At 57.4% G+C, this 21,815-nt stretch overlaps 1 protein-coding gene across 5 annotated transcripts in view; it reads left to right on the top strand.

Moving 5' to 3' along the window:
* PACSIN2 (protein kinase C and casein kinase substrate in neurons 2) overlaps positions 1–21,815 on the top strand; it is a 128,602-nt gene that overhangs the window by 78,116 nt on the left and 28,671 nt on the right. For all 5 annotated transcript variants that reach the window (XM_070053003.1, XM_070052999.1, XM_070053000.1 and 2 more), the window contains exon 2: positions 19,233–19,358. In XM_070053003.1, coding sequence (XP_069909104.1) covers positions 19,299–19,358 — 60 coding nt within the window. In that variant the 5' untranslated portion in view covers positions 19,233–19,298. The remainder of the gene's footprint in view (positions 1–19,232; positions 19,359–21,815) is intronic.

The raw sequence follows: 21,815 nt of genomic DNA, 5'->3' as shown, positions 1-21,815 counted from the left end.
CTCCACGTCCTCAGGTCCCATGTTGCAGATCCAGCTAAACAAGGATCAGAAATTTTGGGAAAGATGAATTGCACCTGTCCTGAACGTGTACAGGTTTTCTTGTCTTTGTTGCCTAAGCAGTTTAGTGTAGTAACTACACAGCGTTTACATTGTGCTAGCTGTTATGGGTCATCTAGAGGTAGTTTAAAGTGCATGGGGAGGTCTGTGCAGGCCATGTGCAGTCACGGGAGTTTACCAAAGGGGCTTGAGCATCCGCAGGGGGCTTGAGCATCCGCAGGGGACTTGAGCATCCGCAGGGGGCTTGAGCATCCGCAGGGGACTTGAGCATCCGCAGGGGACTTGAGCATCCGCAGGTTTCGGAATCTGTGTGTGTGTTGTTGGGATTTGGGTAGGTTCTGGAACCAGTGCCCCACAGCTGCAGAGGGACCGTGTGCTTCCCTGCACGTCGTTGTTTTGAGAATGTTTGCTTCTTCAAGGAGTGCTTAGGATGTCAAGAGAGACCAGAGGCCTGTGGAGCTGGCGCCATCGGTTGCTGGTCTCCCTCACCTCCCGCGGACAACTCGGTTTTTCTCTGACAGGTCAGGGTTATATCAGACTGGGTTCTGAGCGTGCACCAGATGTTTCAGTCTCCTGTCGCTCTAAATGCTGATTCAGTGGGAAAGCAGTTCCTGATACTTGAGAGCTTAAAGTGCGGTTGTAACAGACCAGGCCTGCCGTCTTCTAGTAACAGTCGATGCTTCGGATTCAGACGATTTTTTTTGTTTTGTTTTGTTTTAATATTCATTTTTTGAACGGCAGAGATGCAGAGAGAGAGGGAGAGACACAGAGGCGTCTTCACCTGTGGCTGCTTCGCTTCCCAGATGGCTGCAGTGTTGAGAGCTGGGCCAGGCCGAAGCCAGGAGTCAGGAACTCCATCTGGGTCTCTTCCACGGATGGCAGGAACCGAGGACCTGGGCCGCGTTCCGCTGCTTTCCCAGGCGCATTAGCGAGACGCTGGCTTCAGAGCTTTTTGAAGAGCGAAAGCAGCACGCAGTGTGGCCTCCCGGTGCGATGTGGTTCTGGGCTGCTCTGGAAGCTGCCTCCCAGGCGGGAGTTCTGATTCGGTGGCTGACCAGTGGGCCATCTGTGGAGGATGTGGCTTTCTGCCCCCATCCCCTCTTTTTAAAAAATTGGCTTTTTAAGAATCACCAAAAAATTTAAGTTTTGCTCCCAGTTGAGGAAGCAGTTGTGGCCAGCCCTGGCTGTTCCGTGCCATCCGTGGCAGTCGGCATACAGCCCTCGAAATGCAGCTGTCACAGCAGCCCATGATCGTGAAGGTTCGATGGGGTGTTTTTATGAAGGCAGCACTTTGCTCTTGTCCCATCAGTTCACTTATAAAGATCCCAGCGGTGTCTCTGTCAAGTTCAGCATTAAGGAGGCCTTGCTGTTGTGTGTGAGATACCCTGGTGAATTTCCCTGCCAGAGGAGAAAGCAGACCGTACAGAGATGTAAAAAGCAGTCCAGTTATGATGTGCGATGCTGAAAAGCAGCAGGCGAGAGGGGTGGTGGTGGGCGGTGCCGCTGGACCCGAGGCAGGGCCCTGACCGTGTGCAGAGCTGGCCTGCCCTTCTCTCCGGGAGAGCGGCCTGTGCAAAGGGTCGCAGGCGTGAGGAGCAGTGCAAGACCCTTGCGCTGGAGAGGAGAGGGCCAGCAGGTGCGGGAGAGTGCAGGGGACCACTGGGAGGTCGGCAGAGGCCAGATCTCGCGGGTTAACAATCGGGGATGCCCTCAGGAGAAATTTAACAAAAACAAAACTGGAAGTGAAGATGGTTTTTCTCTTCTAACAGATTTCTTGGGAAAACGTTAAATTTTGTTTAATGAAAATTTAGAGTTATTAATTCCACCTGCATCCCTTATGGCTTGGACGTCTGTCAGGTTTCCTGGGCTCTTGGAAGAGAGGAGTTGTGTAAGTACACCCTGGTTGTTAACAATAGCAATAAGCATGATTTCTGCATGGCCCTGTTAATTAAAAGAACAGAGCTATTAATAGTGTGTAAAACAGTTCTCAGCCAGACTAGCAGCTGGAAGACCACAAATTGTGAGAAACTCATCAAGTTTAAACCACATGGGGATTTTTGTGTAGAAAGACACCGGTTCTTCCTTCCTGCGTCACTGTTCCTGTTTCAGGGTGAGCCGTGGGCAGGGCGGCCGAGGCCTCCGATTCTGGAGGTCTGAGTGACACTGATGGTGCCCCTCTCCTCACCTACCAACCTTACCGAATTGGCTTCTTCCCCACCCACCACCACGGCCTCATGCCTGTGGGTCCTGGGGACTTTGCTCCTCTGCGTGCTGGCAGAGCGTGCTAGTTCCACCTCAGCTGCCGTGTCCACCTCCCAGCAAGCCCAAGGACTGACAGGCCGCGCCGCCCGCCCTGGTGTCTAGCTGGTGCGCAGCAGGGCTGGGGTCTCTGGTCGTTTGCTTCTCTCACTCCCTTGCACTTGCCCAGCCCCAGAGGTGTGAGTTACGTGTCTGTCTCCCTCAGTGACTGGGGCAGGAAGACATGTCTGTAAGGATGCAGGTCACAGAGAACGGGAGAGGTGCTCGCTCTCACCCACATGGCCCAGAGCTGGCAGGCACACGTCAGTGTCACAGACTGTTGCCCCCTCTGTCTGCATCATCCTGGCACAGATGGGGCAAGTGTGACACGTCCCCCACGGCTAACTTGTGCCAGGACTGGGATGCAGGATGAACGCCATGTGATTCCTGCCCTCTACGGCCGTTCTTCTCCAGGGCGAGGCAGCTGTGCAGGTAGCTGGCCTCCATGGACGGTGCCGGGGGCCAGTCCTGTCGGGAGCATGGCGCTGAGGCTGCACTTTAGCTGGGAATGAAAGGAGACTTCCCGGAGGAGGCAGGAGCTGATCTTGACCTTGAAGGATGATGCGTATCTTGATCACCATTTGGACAGGAGGAGGAGGAGGAACGTGAAGGGGGGTTCAAAGGCCTTTTGGATGCTGGGGTGGAGAGTGGGCTGCAGGACTGAGTTGTTTGAGTCAGAAGCAGGTCTTCATTCTAGAGAGGACATCACACAGTAACGGGTCCCTAGCTGTGTGGCCGCTGTGACACCTGTTCTAAGAGGTGGACAAGCTAAGCTTGGAAGGAAGCCAGGCGACGTCGTCTGTGGGGTTCAGAGAGGCGCTCTCTGCCTGCTTGGAAGGAGGCCAGGCGACGTCGTCTGTGGGGTTCAGAGAGGCGCTCTCTGCCTGTGCTTTGGGAGCAGAGCTAAGCTGCCTGCAGGCACTCTGCTCCCACCTAACGCTTCACAGTCCACCGATTCCGGCGTTGTCCCCTTTTCCGACCTCTCAGAAGCCACTGGCGGGGTCCTCAGTGTGAAGCCGGGACCAGGGTCAGAGCAGCCGCCCAGTACCCGCGCTGCTGTGTTCCACCTGACCTGTGGTCGCAGCTGAATTGCCTTTGAACTTTGGCATTCCTGACTGCACAGGGCTCGCGGCACAGGCGAGGTTCTGTGTGACCAGTGCCGGTGGTTTCCGGCAGTGATTGTGCTCGGGAAACACGGGCTTGATGCTGACTGTGGCTTGTACGGGGAGACCTGCGCGTGAGTTCAGGTCTGGACCTTGGGTGCTGATGAGAATGCCCCCAGGGTGAAGGCGTGGAGGTGGCCGAGTGGGAAGGCACTTTGCAGCCATGAAGGTCCCCACAAATACACGCTTGGAATTACTTGGCCTAAATCCACTCAGGTTCTCCCGTAATCTCTGGCCAGTAGGAGGCTTAGTTAAAACATTGAAACTCAGAGAAATCGGAGCAGTTGTAAGGCCTGCTCCTCGAGTGCGGGCGGGGCGGTGCTGAAAGGGTGAGGGTTGTTCAAGGTGCTGCAGCTGCCTAAGGGGCAGGTGAGAGTCGGGCCTCCCCAGCTGGCCGTGGGAGCCCCATTTCAGGCGTGAAAACTGACTTCCGAGCCATCAGCAGATGAACTGTGTTCAGTGCTGCTCTGTTGCTGGTGTTCTCTTTGGGTGGGTGGGTGGGTGGGCGTGTCTGTGCTTTTCTTCTCTTTTTTAAAGATTATTTATTTGAAAGGCAGAGTTACAGAGACAGGGTAAGACAGATCTTCAGTCGCTGTTTCACTCCCCAAACAGCTGCCATGGCCGCGGCAGGGCCGGGCCGAAGGCAAGGGCCAGGAGCTTCCTCCAGGTCTCCCACGCGGGTGCAGGGGCCCAAGCCATCTTCCACTGCTTTCCCAGGTGCATCAGCAGGGAGCTGGGTTGGAAGTGGAGCAGCTGGGACTTGAACCAGTGCCCAGATGGGACGCCGGCGCTGCAGATGGCGGCTTTACCCGCTACACCACAGTGCCAGCTCCCGTGCTTTCCTTCTCAGACTGGCATTCCCGGGGGGGTATACCCATGACCCCCCCACCACTGTTGCTCTGCACCTCATTGTCTTCAGACACTGACGCTGACCTGAGTTCAAAGGCCATAGATCCATCAGGATATACATGGTTGAAACTCTCCGACAACTGATATGTTAGGAGAGTGTCATATTTAAAATGTTGTAAATTATTTTTATTTACTTCGTTTCTTAAAAGAATTTTCATGTATGTCCCTTAAACCATGAATGAATTGGAAGCTGTGCTGAGGCTTCTCCGTGCAGTTTCCGCTAGAGCTGCAGGCTTGTTCTCCTTTGAATGCATCCTTCCTACCCTTCTCTGGCCGTTTCAGTACCTGGAGGTGACAGTACCAGCCAGGGAGCTGTTCCAGGTGGGGCTTCACCTCCTGAAATGCTCGGATTTCATCAGGCAGCTGAACCGAGTCACTGGGAGGCCTCCTGCGAAGGTGTGTGACTGTCCCTTAAGTGAGGACTGAGCAGGGGTGTGTGACTGTCCCGTAAGTGTAGACCGAGGGCCAGTGTTGCAGTGTAGTGGGTAAAGCAGCTGCCTGCAATGCTGGAATCCCATGAGTGCTGGTTCAAGGCTCGGCTGCACCACCTGCAGATCAGCTCCTTGCTAACACTTGAGGGAAAAGCAGCAGCAGGTGACCCGAGTGTTGGGCTCCAAGACCCCCATGGGAGACCTGGAAGACGCTCTGGACTCCTGGCTTCTGCCTGGCCCCAACCCCGGCTGGGGAGTGAACCAGCGAATGAAAGCCCTCTCCCTCTCCCCTCTCCTCCCCCTCCCCCTCCCTCTCCTTCTTCTCTCCCCCTCCCCCTCTCCCTTTCTCTCTGTAACTCTGCCTTTCAAATAACTAAATCTTAAAAAAAAAATGCAGACTGAGGGTGTCGGATGAGATCTTGCTTTATGAACTACACCCAGGAGCATCAGCTGTTTGTAGAATGTGAAGGCCAAGAGCCCCAGTGAAGTGCTGGGGGCAGTGAGAAGCCGTACACGCTGACCTCCCTCTGGCGTGTTCTGGCAGGACCTGAGACGCCTTGTGTCTGTGTGGGCCCAGTGCAGCTCAGTGTGGGACCGCTGCGTGGTGCCTGCAGCCATCGGCAACGTCAGGATGCTGTGCGGACAGCGGGGAGAAATGCTTAGTATGCAGCTGAGAAAAGCAGACCACAGCATGGCTTGTTGGCTGCGATGACATGGAGCCAGGCCATCGATGACAGGAGGAGAAAGGGCTGAGTAATGAGAACGAGGTTGGTGGAGCGGAGCCCGGGGCGGGGGCCCGGTTGGCTGCACAGCTCGGGAAGCACAGAACAGACCCCGGGGCTTGAAAGTGTCGGGCTGCGCCGTGTGGAGCAGCTTGAGAGAGCAGAGCTGGAGGAGCTCGGAGGGCACGCGCCGAGCTGACGGGCGCCTCGCCGGGGCCGCCGTGCCGCGCTGACGGGCGCCTCGCCGGGGCCGCCGTGCCGCGCTGCCCGAACCGTCCTTTCCTCACTGCCGTTCCCTGCTTGTTTCCGGGTTGCGGGTCTGTCCTGGTGGAGTTCCTGGATTCTTCCCTCAGTCGGCGCCGGTCCGGGGTGGGGACGTGTGACCCGTGGGCTGGGTAGGGCCCTTGGAGGCAGTCACAGAGGGGACTCGGGGTTCAGTCAGCCCGCAGCAGGCTGATTGTTAAGTTGTCATTTGTGTGGCCTGGGAATGATGTTGCAAATATCCACGTGGCCCTGGGCAAAAAAAAAAAGTTTCCACGCTTGGGCAAGTGGTTTGAAATCCTGCGCGTGTTCAGACGGCGGCGTCCGCGGTAGGCACAGGTGCTGTCTGACTGGGCTTGCTGGCCGGGTCCTCGGTCTCTGGGAGCCTCTGCCTGCGTTCGGCCCGCGCCGCCACGCTGGTGGGTGCTTCTGGACTGGGCCAGGATGTGCGGAGCGGAGCCTCCACGCCCCCTTCGGTGAGCCTCCCTGAATCCCAGGATCCAGCAGAGCACAGGCTGTCCCCGTTGTTGAGTGACGTGCGTGACAGTGTTCCCGAGAGATGCAAGTCACTTTATTTGCTGATCTCTATCTCCTCCTCTGAGGAATGGTCACTTTTCCAGATGGAATCATCGGAAACAAACCAGGTCTGCCAGATATTTGAGCCATTAAAGAAAGTATTCCTGCCTTGCCAATGACACAAGGCAGTGTTTTAGCTCAGGCCTCACTCCTGGGCACCCACCACAGAGCAGGGGTTGGGGCCTTTCTTACACGGGCCCAGTGGACTTCCAGGGCAGCCAGAGCCCACGCTGGTGCTAGACGGGCTGTGGGGAGGCAGCAGGGCTTCCCGTGGGACTGGCAGTGCCCAGCCGGGGGCTCAGCCACGTGTCCTGTACCAAAGTCGCCAAGCCCATTTGTGGCTTCCCTGAACGTGTGCAGTGGTGCTTATAAAAATTCCCACTACGAAAGTTACGGTATCTTCACACACATTCTCTGATGGCTTTCCATCTGTGGGTCTTTAGTCTGCGTAAAGGAAGTTACCCGGGCTCTTCATTTTAGCCTTTCTTTTTCAAGATTTATTTATTTGAAAAGCAGAGTTGTAGAAAAAGACACACACACACACACACACACACACACACCATGAGCAGAACAGCCTTGGTCCCTACCCTCCTTTTTTTTTTTTTTTTTTTTTTTTTTAAGATTGATTTATTTATTTGAAAGTCAGAGTTACAGAGAGGGAGGGGGAGGAAGATTGGTCTTCCACCTGCTGGTTCACTCCAAATGGCGTGACAGCTGAAGCTGGGTCAGTCCATAGCCAGGAGCCAGGAGCTTCTCCTGGGTCTCCCACGTGGATACAGGGGCCCAAGCATTTGGGTCTCTGCTGCTTTCCCAAGTGAGTTAGCAGGGAGCTGGATTGGAAGTGGAGTGACCAGGACGGGCTGCCAGCAGCTTTACCTGCTGTGCCACGGTGCCAGCCCCTCAGCCTTCCTTACCCTGAGTTCATCTGGTGAGTTTTTATGGAGTGACTGCTGCATGTCGGGTCCTGGCTGCTGGGCCCAGACTCCTGTCTTGGGAGCGTGCATCCTTGGGGGAGGCAGACAGGAAATAGAACGGTGAAGTAAATGCCGCAGCTTGCTGGAGGCCACGTGTCTCAGAATGGAAGAGCAAAGCAGGGAGGGATGGGAGCTGGGCAGGGGGTGGTGGTGGTGGTGGCGATGGTGGTGGTGGTGGTGGTGGTGCTGATGGTGATGATGGTGATGATGGTGGTGGTGGTGGTGCTGCTGATGGTGATGATGGTGGTGATGGTGGTGGTGGTGATGATGGTGGTGATGGTGGTGGTGGTGATGATGATGGTGGTGATGGTGGTGGTGGTGATGGTGGTGGTGGTGCTGGTGGTGCTGGTGGTGGTGGTGATGGTGGTGGTGGTGATGATGATGGTGGTGATGGTGGTGGTGGTGATGGTGGTGGTGGGAGTTCAGAGAAGGCCTCGTGCAGGGGCGTGGCTGATACAGGCCTGTGCACGGAGGAGGAGGACCACCGTGAGGGCGGGACAAGTAGGTCAACTCGGAGGACATCAGGGCTGCAGGAGGGCGTTTGGGGAGAGCACAGGGAGGAGTGGGAGATGGGGTCTGAGGACCGGGCACTCTGGGGAGTGTGAGCCGAGCTCTATTGTAAGGATCTGGGCCTCTGCCTTGAGGGGCTTGAGAGGAGGGTCCTGGGCTGTCGGAGGTTGAGAGTGGACTGGGTGGGAGCGCTGCCCTGGGAGCCGTGAGGAAGCCGATGCCTGCAAGTGGGGAGGAGCCTAGAAAAGAGGTGAACCCCTGTCTTTTCTTAAAATGTTTTTTTTTTTAAAAGATTTACTTTATTTACTTGAAAGGCACAGTTTCAGAAAAAGAGAGGGAAAGAGAAAGAGAGCGAGAGAGAGAGAGATCCTCCAGCCACTGGTTCACTTCCCAAATGGTCACTATGGCCAGGGCTGGGCCAGAGTGAAGTCAGGAGCCAGGAGCTTCATCCAGGTCTCCCAGGTTGGGTGCAGGGGCCCAAGGACTTGGGCCATCTTCTGCTGTTTTCCCAGGCCACAGCAGAGAGCTGGATAGGGAGCAGCCAGGACTCAAACCAGCCCCCCTGTGGGATGTCAGCATCGCAGGTGGCAGCTTTGCCTGCTGTGTCACAGTGCCTGCCAGCACCCCTGTCTTGAAGCCATGGTGTTGCCTGCCCCCGAACATGTCCCACTGTGAGGTGTTGTGGGCTCCTCCTCATGTCCGGGACAAGGCCGTTAAGGAAACAAAGTGAAGCTTTTTGCTGGGATTTTTATCAGCTAGTTTTGTGTTCTGAGCAGCACATGCTAATAGCATTTTCGGCTAGTTAGGAGTTACAAGGCGACATGTGACGTTAATCTTCCCTGCCCCAGCGCACCCCCCACAGCACAGTCGGATCCCCCTGTGGCCCAGCAGCACTTCTGTCCATGCCAGGGGCAGGCTCTGCTGGGCCACACTGCCCGCTTTCACACCTGTGCGAAAAGCTCTGCCTCGTTCTCCCCACTGGCTGCCTGGCGTTCCACCCACAGGTTTGCTGGCACTTTCTGTCCTGTGACGGAAATTGGGATAGTTTTCAGTGCTGTATTGTTTTTGTTTGTTGCTGTGAAATAATGATGCCATAGTGATGAATCTTGAGAGGAGATTGTTCAAAGGACAGATGTTTTGATAAATGCATTGTGCATCGAGAAGGCGTGCAGCAGCACACACAGCGAGAGTTCCGAGGTCAGGCATGACAGGAGTAGGCATGCATGTGCGTGGTTTTCAATAGCACATCCTGGGGGCCGGCGCTGTGGCACAGCAGGTAAAGCCGCTGCCTGCAGTGCCAGCAGCCCATGTAGGCACCAGTTTGAGACCCGGCTGCTCCACTTCCCATCCAGCTCTCTGCTATGGCCTGGGAAAGCAGTAGAGGATGGCCCAAGTCCTTGGACCCCTGCACCCGCGTGGGAGACCAGGAAGAAGCTCCTGGCTCCTGGCTTTGGATCAGTGCAGCTCCGACCATTGCAGCCATTTAGGGAGTGAACCAGCGAATGGAAGACCTCTCTCTCTGTCTCTCTCTCTCTGTCTCTCCCTCTTCTCTCTCTGTGTAACTCTGGCTTTCAAATAAATAAATCTTAAAAAAGCACATCCTGTAAGTTCTTGAAGCATTGGCTTTTTAAAAATTTTATGTGTTTATTTTCAAGGCAGCAAGACAGAGAATTAGGTATCTTTTGTCTGCTGGTTCACTCTCCAAATGCCCATAGAGCTCGGGCTGAAGCTGGGAGCTCAGAAGTCAGTCCAGGTCTCTCACATGATTGACAGGGATCAAAGGAGTTGGACCATAACCAGTTACTTCCCAAGGTACGCATAGCAGGAAGTTGGAATTAGAAGCGGAGCCAGGACTTGACCTGGGAGGCACTGTGGTATGGGATGCTGGCATCTCAGGCTGCGACTTTTTTTTTTTTTTTTTTTAAGATTTATCTATTTGAAAGTCAGAGTTGCAGAGCAGGAAGGAGACAAAAATCTCCCATCTGCTGATTCACTGCCCAGATGGCTTCAACAAGCAGGCTGGGCAAGGCTGAAGCCAGGAACCAGGAGCTTCTCCAGATCTCCCATGCGGGTGCAGGGGCCCGAGCGCTTGGACCATCTTCTGCTGCTTTCCCGGGTCAGTAGCGCTGCATATGGGACGCCAGCACTGCAGGCAGCGGCTTTGCCTTCTACGCCACAGTGCCAGCTACGTCTTACCCCACTCACCAAAGCCAAGTCTTAGCTGCTGTGCCAACTGCTTGCCCCTGAGGCTCTACTTTTTAGAACTGGTAGCACAGATTTAAGGGGAAAATGAGTTAATATAGCACTTGTCTGTGATGCAGGATCATTCCTCTCTGGAGTCCTTCGTGCAGGCTTTCCTGCCAAGCCCATAGGCCTCACCTTGCTGGAAGCTTGGGGCAGGTATGCACTACCTCCCTCTGCCTCTGCCATTCTTAGCCTGTCTTCTCGGGTTATTGGAGACCACCCTGGGTCCCCGCATCTCCCGTCTCTGTTCTAGTGCTTCCCGCACTCTGCAGCTGTGTCTGCTTTTACTGTGTGTCTGTGGCTCCTGGCTTTGGCCTGGCCCAGCCCTAGCCATTGCAGCCATTTAGGGAGTGAACTAGCAGATGAAAGACATCTCTCCCTTCTCCCTTCCCCCTTCCCCCTTTTCCCTTCTCCCTTCTCCCTTCTCTCTCTCTCCCTCCCTTCCTCCCTCTGTGTTTTCCTCCCTGTAACTCTGACATCCCCTAGTGGGGACATACCCTCTTCAGAAGGGCAGGGACCTGGGACAGCGCTGTGGTGTAGCAGGTAAAGCTGCTGCTTTCAGTGCCAGCATCCCATGTGGGCGCCGGTTCAAGTCTCGGCTGCTCTACTTCCGATCCAGCTCCCTGCCAATGCTCCTGGGAAAGCAGCATAAGGTGCCCCAAGTGCCTAGGCCCCTGCACCCATGTGGGAGACCCAAATGAAGCTCCTGGCTCCTGGCTTTGGCTTGGTCCAGCCCTAGCTGTTGTGGCCATATGGGGAGTGAGCCAGACCTCTGCCTCTGCCTCTCCCTCTTCCTCTCCCTCTGCCTCTGCCTCTGCCTCTGCCTCTGCCTCCTCTCCCTCCTCTCCCTCCTCTCCCTCCTCTCCCTCTCCCTCCTCTCCCTCCTCTCCCTCCTCTCCCTCTCCCTCTCCCTCCCCTCCCTCTCCCTCCTCTCCCTCTCCCTCTCCCTCTCCCTCTCCCTCTCCCTCTCTGTAACTCTTGACTTTCAAATAAATAAATCTTAAAAAAAAAAAAAAAAAAAAAAAAAGGAGGGTAGGGATCAAGTCTGTCTTGTTCGCTGCCCTATTGCCGGGGTTAGAAGGATGCCTGGCGCATGTATCAGTTCACATTTGTGAATGAAGTCTGTATTTAGAAGAGTGAGTGCCTGGCCAGAGGTGGCGCTGCGATAAATTCGTCCCTTACTTAAGGAGGGGTCCTTCTCTTGCCCCAGGCCAGTCATTTCCCATTGCTGAAGAATTTCCCCCTGGGAAAATGAAAGAACAAGCCCCTTGCGCAGTCTGTTCCGTGCAAGGTGCTCTAGCAGCCAGCGCAGCACTGCTGTGTGTGCTGGGGGGCTGGAGGACCCTCCCTGCGCTGCCTTCTGTGGTTAGTGGGCACCAGAGGAGGGCTTTGTCCCGAGGCCGACTTCCAGGGAGACCAGCGCCACGGTGCTGGTATCAAAATGTTCTTGCTTTATGGCGTGGCCTTGCAGCCTAGCGAATGACCTGTTTTTTTATCTTTGGAACAAGGGCATTTGAGGGGGGTGGGTAGAGGTATTTCAGTAATGTGTATCTTTTGTTTACCTGATACCTGTTATCAGCTCAAGGGTGGGGAAGAGGGAGGTGACACCAGCTTCCAGCTTGGGCCAAGGGCGCCCTGGCAAGCTCTGTTGACCTCCAGGACTGCACGGTTTAAGGAATGGTTCTGACTCAGGGTGGGCAACAGCAGAGACCACTGGAATCCGAGATCTGGGACTGCCCGCCACTCCAGTCATCCTGGAGTCCCCGGTTCCACAGGAGCGCCTCCTGGAACGAAATGTGAACTCAGCACACATCTGTCCAGGGCCCAGTGTGTGCCGGCCAGGGACCGTGGGCGTGTTCAAGAGGGTAGGGAGGGAAAAGGTTGATTCCACATCCTGCCTCGAGCCGGTTTGCTGCTGTTTGCTGCCTTTTGGTGGGACAGATGAGGTCCCAGGCAGTGCGCTGCCGTCCCTGCCAGTCCTGCAGCTGGGATTTTTAGTTCTCTGAAGGGAGCGGGCCTGAGGGGTGGCCCATCGATCCACTCCTGTGCCACAGTGCCAGCCCCTCTGGCGCCTACGTGATTTCCCCTCCTGTTCCCTGAAGGACGACCTGTTCTCCCCAGATGGCAGGTCAGGATGGAAGCTGCAGCGTGGGTCTTGGTTCTACCCTTCCGTGGTTTGAGTTTCCGTTTTACGATCTTAGTGTATGATTAAGGATCCTCGGTTCTCACTTCTGTTAGGAAGGCAGAACAGGGTGTTGATACGGGAAGCTGCGCCGCGTTCCTTGACGGGAGGCGGACCACGCTGCTGAGGGAGCTGGCACTGCCCTCGGGGGGCGTCCCTGCAAGCCTGTGGCGTGACGGTACTGAGTGTGTTTAAAAACGACCGCGACGATCGACCCTCACTGCCCCCTGCTCTAACGTTGTATTCTCAGCCCGAGCCTGTCACCCCTACCTTGGCAGTCTTCCCCCGGCACTAGCGTTTGGACTTGGCGGGGGGGTCCCCGGCAGCGTGCCCTGCAGCTTGCTGCGTGCCGCCATCGCCTTGTTCGTCTGAGCTGTTTCAGTTCCCGCTGTTGACTGCCTGTCCCTGGGAGCAAGGAGGAGAGGTGCGCGCCTCTCTTGAATTGGCTGGCTTGGGGTTTGGTTTGGTTTTGTTCTTTAAAGAAATTTGGAGGAAAATTATGGAAACACATTTTCTTATTTATTTTAAAAGGCAGAAAGATAGACGATAGAGATCTTCCATCTTTTGGTTCACTCCCCAAATGCCTCCAGCTTGCCAGGGCTGGGCCAGGAGCCAGGAACTCAGCCTGGGACTTCCACACGGAGGGCAGGGACCCAAGTACTTGGGCCATCAGCTGCTGCCTCAAGGGTGTGCGTTAGACGGGAAGCTGGACTGGGAGCAGAGCTGGGACCTGCCCCGGGAACTCCGCTTTGGCGTGTGGCTGTCCCAGCCAGCTGTTGACTGCTACACCACGCACGCACTCAAGGGAAACACGCTGAGGGGACGAATCCAGAATAACTCGGCGTGCACCATCCCATCCCAGCGGCTCGTTCAGAACTGGCTGTTTGGGGTTCAGATGGTGGTGTTTTTGTTTTAAGATTTATTTATTTGAAAGGCAGAGTTACAGTGAAAGGTGGAGAGAGAGAGAGGTCTTCCATCTGCTGGTTCACTCCCCAGATGGCCACAATGGCCGGAGCTGTGCTGATCCAAAGCCAGGAGCCAGGACCTTCTTCCGGGTCTCCCGTGCGGGTGAGGCGCCCAAGGACTTGGGCCGTCTTCTACAGCTTTCCCAGGCCACAGCAGAGAGCTGGATGGGAAGTGGAGCCGCTGGCACTAGAACCGGCGCCCATAGGGGATGCCAGCGCTTCAGCACCGGCCCCTCGGATGGTGTTTTCTGTGTCCGCCTGTGTGGCACATTGGGCCAGGAGCATGTGCAGGGAGGGGGTTCAACAAGAAGTTCAGAGGTCACAGAAGGCGCGGAGTGTTCAGTATTGGAACTCCAAAGGAACGGTCAAGTCCTGGGGGCTGAGCAGCCTGACGTGCAGAAGTGGGAGAGCGAGTCACGCTGTACCTCCCAGAGTTCTGCACCTGCTGTCACCCCAGAGCCTCTGAGTCCCTCAAGGGCCGTGATGCTCGGCCTCAGAGGAGGACTGTGGCTCTCGGTGGCGACAGCTGCCTGCGTTCCCAGAACTGGAGCCGGGCTCACTGTCCGTTCAGTGTCCTGTTGTCTCCCCAGGAGCTACCTTCCAGATGAGAAACACCCAGTCAGTCATTCAGTGCGCTGAGAAATAGATTTCAGGAGCATCCAGCCCCGTGGAGGCACTAGAGAACAGCTTGTCCCCGCATGTCCATGGGCCCGGGGGTCAGGGCTGGCTCAGACCCTGGGGTGTGCCGGCCCCTCTGCTCGGTTTGAAGGCGGTTTGCCTCTGGAGCCTTCCTGGTGTCCCAGGTTCCCTCACTTTGCAGCCCAGACTCAGGCTATGGCTAAGGAGGTCGTATGTGGAAACAGAAGGTCTGAGTAGTGCCCTGGGCAGGCTGGGCCGTGGGGCGTTGTGGACGCAGTGTTGATCCGAGGGCCTGAGCCTCTGCCTCGCTCCTCAGGGAGCAGCTCCCCAGTCGGGGGAGGGGGGGAGGACAGTGTGGAGTCCAGCAGTCCGCATCGAGTCCTGGCCTAGCGTCTGCGAGCTCAGGGGCCCTTGACTGCCGGTTGGCGTCGTTTGCGCCCCAGCTGCCTCCTGGGAAGTGCGTGCGTGCGTGCTGGCAGTGTCACACTGCTTGTGATGCTGAGAGCCAGCGCGATCCCTGGCTGCTCCGCTCCTGATCCGGCTCCCTGCTGAGGTGCCTGGGAAGGCGGGGGAAGACGGCCCAGACACTTGGGTCCTGCACCCACATGGGGGACCCTGATGGGATTCCTGTTTCTGGCTTTGGCCTGGCCCAGACCTGGCTGTTGTAGCCTTTTGGGGAGTGAACCAGTGGGTGGAAGAACTCTTTCTGTCACCATGCCTTTCAAATAAATAAATCTTTTTTTAAAAATTGGTGTAATAACACAGATTTTGTAGGGTTTTTGAAAAGTAGTATGTTTAAATTTCTCCTAGACCACCTGGAAGTGCTGAGAGGTGCTCAGGACATGCTAGCTACTGTGTGTTTGTTGATTTTGTTTGAAGGACAGACAGAGGCAGAGAACGCCCACCTGCGTGTTCACTCCCCAGATACACAAGTGCTGGGACTGACCCAGGCTGAAACCAGGGGCGGGAACTCAGTCGAGGTGTCTCACGGGGGGGGGGGGGGGGGGTGGCAAGGACTCAAGTACTTGAGCCGTCAACCGCCGCCCGCCGGGGTGTGCGTGAGCAGGAAGTTGCAATGGGAGTGGAGCCAGGACTGAAACCCAGGCGCTCCTGTATGGGACGGGGCATCCCACGTGGGGTCTACACCCCTGCGCCAAACGCCCGCCTCATGCTGCCTGCTTTGATGTTGGCTTCTTCCGCTCCTGAAATTCCTTAGCTGGACTCCCAGGTGGGGCCGCAGAGCCGCCTCCGGTGAATTGCTGGGGAATCTAGCGTTCTAGAGAAAACCTGTGCAGTGCTGTTAGGCAGCTCTTCTGTTGGCAGCCTCGGTCTCTCTGGGGTCGAGCGTGCCTTTTATGGGGTGTGGCTGCCTGCCTTGGTCTTGCTTGGCAGCTGGTTTCCACTGAAGGGGGGAGCACTCATGTGAGGGTCCCTACACGAGAGCAGGGAGAGGGTCCGTGTCTGCACACAAGGGCCTTTCGTTCCAGAAGATTCCTTCCTTAGAGCGGGGGCTGCGTCCTGTGCCCGCTCCCTTTTCTGTACCCAGGAACTGCTGTCTGCAGCTCCAGGCCCGCAGTCACGCGTGTCCACCGCCTGTCCCAGTCTGGGAGGGAGCAGGCCACGCCTGGTGTTCGCCGGGGGACGGCAGGACTTGCTGTTTGGGCCACCGTGCTCTGGATAGCCTTCTTCTCTTCTCCCTTTCTCTGCAGATTTTCACCTGAGTCCTCCATATGGAAGATAGATTACTTTCGTTTTTCTAAGCTGTACGTATAAATACATTGAAACAAGGGGCCAGCGCTGTGGCGTAGCGGCCCACGTGGGTGGCAGAGCCTCCACTACGTGGCCCTCACCGCTGCCTCCCAGGGTGCACGTGAGCAGGAAGCTGGGTCGGAAGTCAAGCAGACAGGAATCGGATGAGTGCCCCCCGGTGGCGTCGTGACCGCTGCAGCGAGCGCCCCCCTGTACCTCGCCTCTCGCAGCTTACATACGTGTGAGTGAACGAATGAGATCGCGAAGGCCAGCTGACAGTGGCGACGGTGGCAGGGCTCCCCGCCTCCCAGTTTCAGGCTGGCAGGAGACTGTCGTGTCACTGAGCCCCGTGATGCTCCAGGGCGCTGCTTCCCTCCTGACTCCCCCTGAGCCTGGGCGTGGCTGGTGTGACTCGGGTCACAGGGCCCAGGGGTAGTGCCATACTGGGTCAGCGGTGCCGTCAGGTCCTGCCCAGCGTGCAGTGTTCAGCGTTTCTTGCGTGAGCACCACAGGCAAACGCTGCCTCTGTTCCTTGTTTCCAGGGACAGATGGGATTCCCCTGGCTGCTTTGACCCGTCTTGACCCTCCTACAGATAGGAAGGCTCCTGTCTGCTGATCGGATCCCATCTGCCTGTCTGCCTCCTTGTAGCTCTCCCTACGCCCCTGCTTTCTTGACACCGAGGCCGGTGTGGGGTGCAGTGGGAGGGCTGGGCCAGTGGGCAAGGCTCCTGGGAGCAGGGGCAAAACTCAGCAGAGGCCCCCCAGAGAAGTGGTGTCGCTCTGGGAACCTCAGAGATGAGTCTTCTGTCTCCGGCTTCTTCGTACCTCGCCTCGGGGCCTGCAGGACTTGGGATGCCTTTGCTGCTTTCTGGCTGCACGGGTCACGGAGACCTGACCCGGAAGTGAAGTGGCAGTGCATCGCTTCTGGAGTTAGTTATGTTGGGCCTGGAATGCCTTGTGCAGCGTCACAGAAGGCGGCTTGTCTTTCTAATTTTGTCTTACTCAAGTTAATAAAGATTCCAGTTTAACTTTGGAGAATGTGTGAGTTGGAAAGCGAAGAGTCAGGGGAGGGAGCTGCTGGACACGAACTCTGAACGGTGCGCACGAGGACGTTGAGCGGCCTGTGGTCACCAGTCTCGGAGCTCTGGCTGCGCGGCATGCCGGTGGGGTGAGTGGCCCGCGTCAGGCCTGAAGGCACCGCACCGTGGTGACGCAGGGAGGTCACAGCTGCTGAGCGCATTGCTGGGTGGCACCTGGGCCCTGGACAGAGGGGAGGTGAGCGAGTAGAGTCCTTACGCCAGCTTTGCCCCGTGTGGCTCGGGCAAGCCCCCCCCCCCCCCCCCCCCCCGCCATGGGGTGTCCTTGTTACACCCATGGGTCAGCTCAGAGTGCCCTTGGCCGCTCCGGGGTGCCGTGAGCCCGTCACTCTTCACTCGGTCACCCGCTCCGGGGTGCCGTGAGCCATCACTCTTCACTCGGCCATCCGCTCCGGGGTGCCGTGAACCGTCACTCTTCACTCGGCCACCCGCTCCGGGGTGCCGTGAGCCGTCACTCTTCACTCGGCCACCCGCTCCGGGGTGCCGTGAGCCGTCACTCTTCACTTGGCCATCCGCTCCGGGGTGCCGTGAGCCGTCACTCTTCACTCGGTCACCCGGGCTCTCGCCCCTGAACGCTGGTGATCGTGCCAAGCCTCTCCTGGCCCGTGGCGTGGAGGAGGCTCTCACAAGTCGTGTGTAGAACGCTCGTCCCTGTGCGGCCACAGCTGCACCAGGACAGAGCGTGACTTCCTCTGCCCGAGCATCCCGGGTGTCCGGCGGCCTCTCAGCCCAGAGCAGGGTGTGCTCCTTGCTGCCGCTGCCCCCGTGGCTGGCCCTGCAGCCTCCCTGGGGGCCTGATGGCCACGCTGAGACTGCCCTGGTACTCTGTGAGGAGCCACTCTGGGTTGAAAGCCCTGCTGCTGTCGATGGCCAGGGTGGCTCCAGGAGGGCTCTGGGTGGGACAGTGGTTTCTGCAGGAAAGGGGGCGCTGTGGAGCCCAGCCCCAGGGCCCAGGCAGGGTGACCTCCCCAGCCCTTGTGACGTCCCAGTGCTGGACCAGCCACCCGCCAGCATGCTGTCATTGCCGAGGTGCCCTGGGGGTGCAGCCTGCTGTTAGGAGAACCTCCCTTCGTCTGTTCCGTACCTGTGCCTGTGCCACACAGCCTCGTGCTCACCTGTGGAAGCTGGGCAGTCCACTAGGTTAAACCTGCAAATGGCAGGTAGACTTCGGGACACCTGACTGATTTAAACTTGAGATCGCTTTTGGAAAAGACCTTAGTAGAGTGGAGAAAACACTGTCTTAGCGAACAGTGGCCTTGGTGTCAAACGTGCATGTCCATCCTTGGTTACTTGGGGCCTCCCTGACCACTGTGAAACAGACAGTGACGTAAGGACAGCAATGTGGTCATCACAGGGATGACCGCACCAGTCACCTCCCTCCTGTTCACAGCACTTAGTGTGCGCCCGTGGTGTTCTAGGCCGCGGGGCATATTGGACCCTCACGATCCGGGTTCTCTGGCCGCCTGTCTTCTACAGATAAGGCAGCGGGGCCTGGGGAGGGTGGGTGTCTTGCCACTGCCGCCCAGCCAGTCCATAATGGGTGTGAGAGTGAAGCCCGGGCGGCCTGACGCTGGAGCTGCCCTCCCTACTCAGTTCTAGACTGTGTCACGGGGAACCCCGAGGACCAGCGTGGCCACAGATGGAGAACCTTGAACAAGTCGTGCCCCTCACAGGTGCTCAGAAGGCGTCCAGCACTCTGTGCCAGCCCCGCCCTGTGCTCAGCTGGGGCTTCCATCTCAGGTCTCTGGCCGTGTGACCTGACACAGGGTGAGGTGGGGCGGGGCCGGGGGGCAGCAGGTGGTCCCAGTGCTGTGCTCCATGCTCGGAACGTGCTGAGGGCTCTTCTCCCTCCACTGGGGGCAGTCCTCGCCCAGTCACCCCTGCCTGGCCCGGAGGTCACTGCATCCGTTACTCAAACAGTCCGGTCAGCCAATCGCCTGAGTCTCACACGGTGTCAGAACAAAGCGACCTGAGTCTGGGGTATTGGTAGCTGACATGAGTCAGCCGATATGAGGTTTGGGGAACAGTGCCCGGCACACGTGGAAGTGGTGGAAGCTCTGGACAGCCCACAATCGCCAGGTGTCAAGAGTGGGATTCCTCGCACTCCCATTTTGTCCTGGTCCCCATCCTGCCAGGTGTTTGGGATGTGCCGGGACAGGCCTGCGCGTCTGCCTGTCCCCGCGGTCTCTGTCCCTCTCCCCAGGGAGTGAGGAGACTCTGCAGTGAGGCTGTCCATCTGCTGATGTAAGAATGAGACGCTCGTCAGGGCGGTGCTGAGGCCTGCTTGTTGTTATGGTGCACACACACACACACACACACACACACCAGTGCCCAGGCCCGGGGGGGTTTCCTGTGCACTCTCTCCTAAGGAAAGGTGGTGACGGTACAATGGCGATGGCTTGCTTTCTGCCTTGGGAATCTGAGAACCACTACAGTGTGTGTTTTTCTTTTCTAGGTTTCTCTGCAGATTTTGAGCCCCAGAAGCTGAAGCACCCCCTGCTGCCCCTCCCCCTTTGAAGAAATGTCTGTCGCTTACGACGATTCCGTCGGAGTGGAAGTGTCCAGCGATAGCTTCTGGGAGGTAACACCCCGCCGGCTCCCGAGAGCGCCGCGCCTGGCCGTAGCCTGGCCACCCTTTGTGTTTCCGTGGGGAGGGGATGCGGTGAAGAGGCCGGCGTTTGCAGCCAGACCCCGGCGGCCCCAGAGAGGGTTGTTTGGCCAGGTCAGGTGTGCCTTCGTGAACCGAGAAGGCGGGGAGCGCGCCTGGTTAGCACGTCTGGGAGCTGCAGGGGTCGTGCTGGTTAAAGGCCTTGTAGTCCTTTCTGTGGAGCTGTGAAGCATGCACGGTCATTCCGGGCTTCGCCTGCGGGGCTGCTTCCCGTGCGAGTCAGTGTACACGTGTGGATGGCCAGGCCGGGGCATCATGCTGTGGTGCCCGCGGGTGCCCACAGATGTGTGCCTGCAAGAACTCCCTTCCCATCCGGATTAGACTGTTTTATGACGGCTCTTTTATTTATTTATTTATTCAAGAGGCAGAGAGAAAGCTCCCATCTGCTGGGAACGCAGTCCAGTTCTCACATGGGGGTGGCAGGGCCATGCTCACTGCCTCCCGGGGTCTGTATCAGCAGGCGCTGGAGGCAGGCGCGGATGTAGGACGTGGCCATCGTGATCAGCATCCTAGCCGCGCAGCCAGACACCTGCCCCCGGTGGAGTTTTAGGGGAGACGGGAGTCATTCTTCCGGAGCCCTGCCTGCTTTCCTGCCTGCTGGTTAGAGCAAAGTCTATTTTATTGTGTTCTATTTATTTTTTTAAATATGCATTTTATTTTTATTTGAGAAGTAGAGTTACAGAGAGGGAGGGAAAGACAGAAAGAGAAGGAGGTCTTCCATCCTTGGTCCACTCCCCAAATGGCCACAAGCCGGGGTGGGACCATACTGAAGCCAAGAGCCTGGAGCCCCATCTGGGTCTCCCACATGTGCAGGGGCCGAAGCACTTGGGCCTTGGCCACTGCTTTTCCTGGGCACATTAGCAAGATGCTGGGTTGGAAGTGGAGCAGCCGGGACTCGAACTGGTGCCCATACGCGATGCTGGGATCACAGGCAGCAGCTTCACCTGCCTCGCCACCAATGCTGCCTCTTGAGTGAAGGCAACTTTCTGATCGCATTTTGTCCCCATGGCGAAACCCCTAACATTTTTCTGGCAGTTGTGGGCTTGTGGGAGGAGCCCTGGCTTTGCCGTTGGAAAGGTCTGGGTTCTGACAGCCCTGTGCCCTTGGGCACCTCGCCGACCTGAGTCTCGGGGTGTTCTTCTGTGAGGGGTGAGGGAGGATGCAGACCTCAGCCCAGGGCTGCCCTGCCGGTGCGGGAGGCACCAGACGAGGGTGGGGCCCTGGTGCTCACCGGGGACCCGTGCAGCAGGTCCCTAAGACGGAAGCAGTTGGGAGTGTTGTCTGAATCAAATCCTGTTGGATGTCACTGTCCAGGAGGGACAGGTGATCACAGGTACCCAAGTTTTCAAGAAGATGGGAAGGACGCTCAAAATGCTGTGAGTACTCTTCTGTCCTGCACATTGGGTTCAAGGTCATTACCAACTCCGTTTAATTGAAGTTTGTATTTACTGAGCACCTGCTGTGTGCCGGGCCTGTGAGGACACAGCAGGCAGTGAGACGACTGAGTCCTTGCCCTCGAGGAGCTGGTACTTCCTCCCAGACTGAAGGAAGAGGCGCCGGGTGCAGGAGCTGCCCACCCCGCCTGTCCTGCGTGACGCAGGCCAGAGCTCCAGTTTCGGTACCCAGGGCTCTCACGAGGGCGGCAGGAGTGACAGATGTGCTGCCAGCCGCTCAGCAGGGCTGGGGAGAAACCAGATGAAGCCGCGTCAGAGCCAGCAGTTACAGGTCCTCTGGGACAGTGCTGGAGTTCATGACCTCGTGACCTCCGCTCAGCCCCCCGCCCTAGCGTGGGTGCACAGGCAGCAGGCCTGCTTGCCAGCCTGAGAGGCCGTGGCCTCATCCATGCCACAGAAGCCCTCGTGGGGCTGGTGGTGGCCGTGCAGCGCTGCCCTGTGGCCTCCTGCGATGCTGACCTGTAGAAGTATAGTTCATCTTGTCAGGTTTATTTCATTAGGAAGAGTTAGAGAGGAGGAGAGACAGAGAATCTTCCATCCTCTGATGCACTCCCCAGACGACTGCAATGGCCAGAGCTGAGCCGGGCTGAAGCCAGGAGCCAGGTGCTTCATCTCGGTCTCCCACATGGGTGCAGGGGCCCAGCACTCGAGCCATCTTGTGCTGTTTTCCCAGGTGCGTTCGCAGGGAGCTGGATTGGAAGTGGGCAGCTGGGCCTGGAACAGGCATCCATACAGAATTCCAGCATTGCAGGCAGTGGCTTGACCTGCTACAGCACAGCGCCAGCCATGTAGTTCATCATCCCCATGTAGTGGGACAGAAGGCCTCAGTGTCAGGGGCGCCTCTCTGCTCTCCCTGGTGGGGACGTCGCTGAGCAGCAGTGACCAGCGCCTGCCTTGGGCTCAGCAGTGGGGCAGG

This window comes from Oryctolagus cuniculus, chromosome 11 (assembly GCF_964237555.1).
Source record: "Oryctolagus cuniculus chromosome 11, mOryCun1.1, whole genome shotgun sequence".
NCBI lineage: Eukaryota > Metazoa > Chordata > Mammalia > Lagomorpha > Leporidae > Oryctolagus > Oryctolagus cuniculus.
The sequence above is the reverse complement of the archived record's forward strand: the minus strand, read 5'-3'. Positions and strand labels throughout refer to the sequence as shown.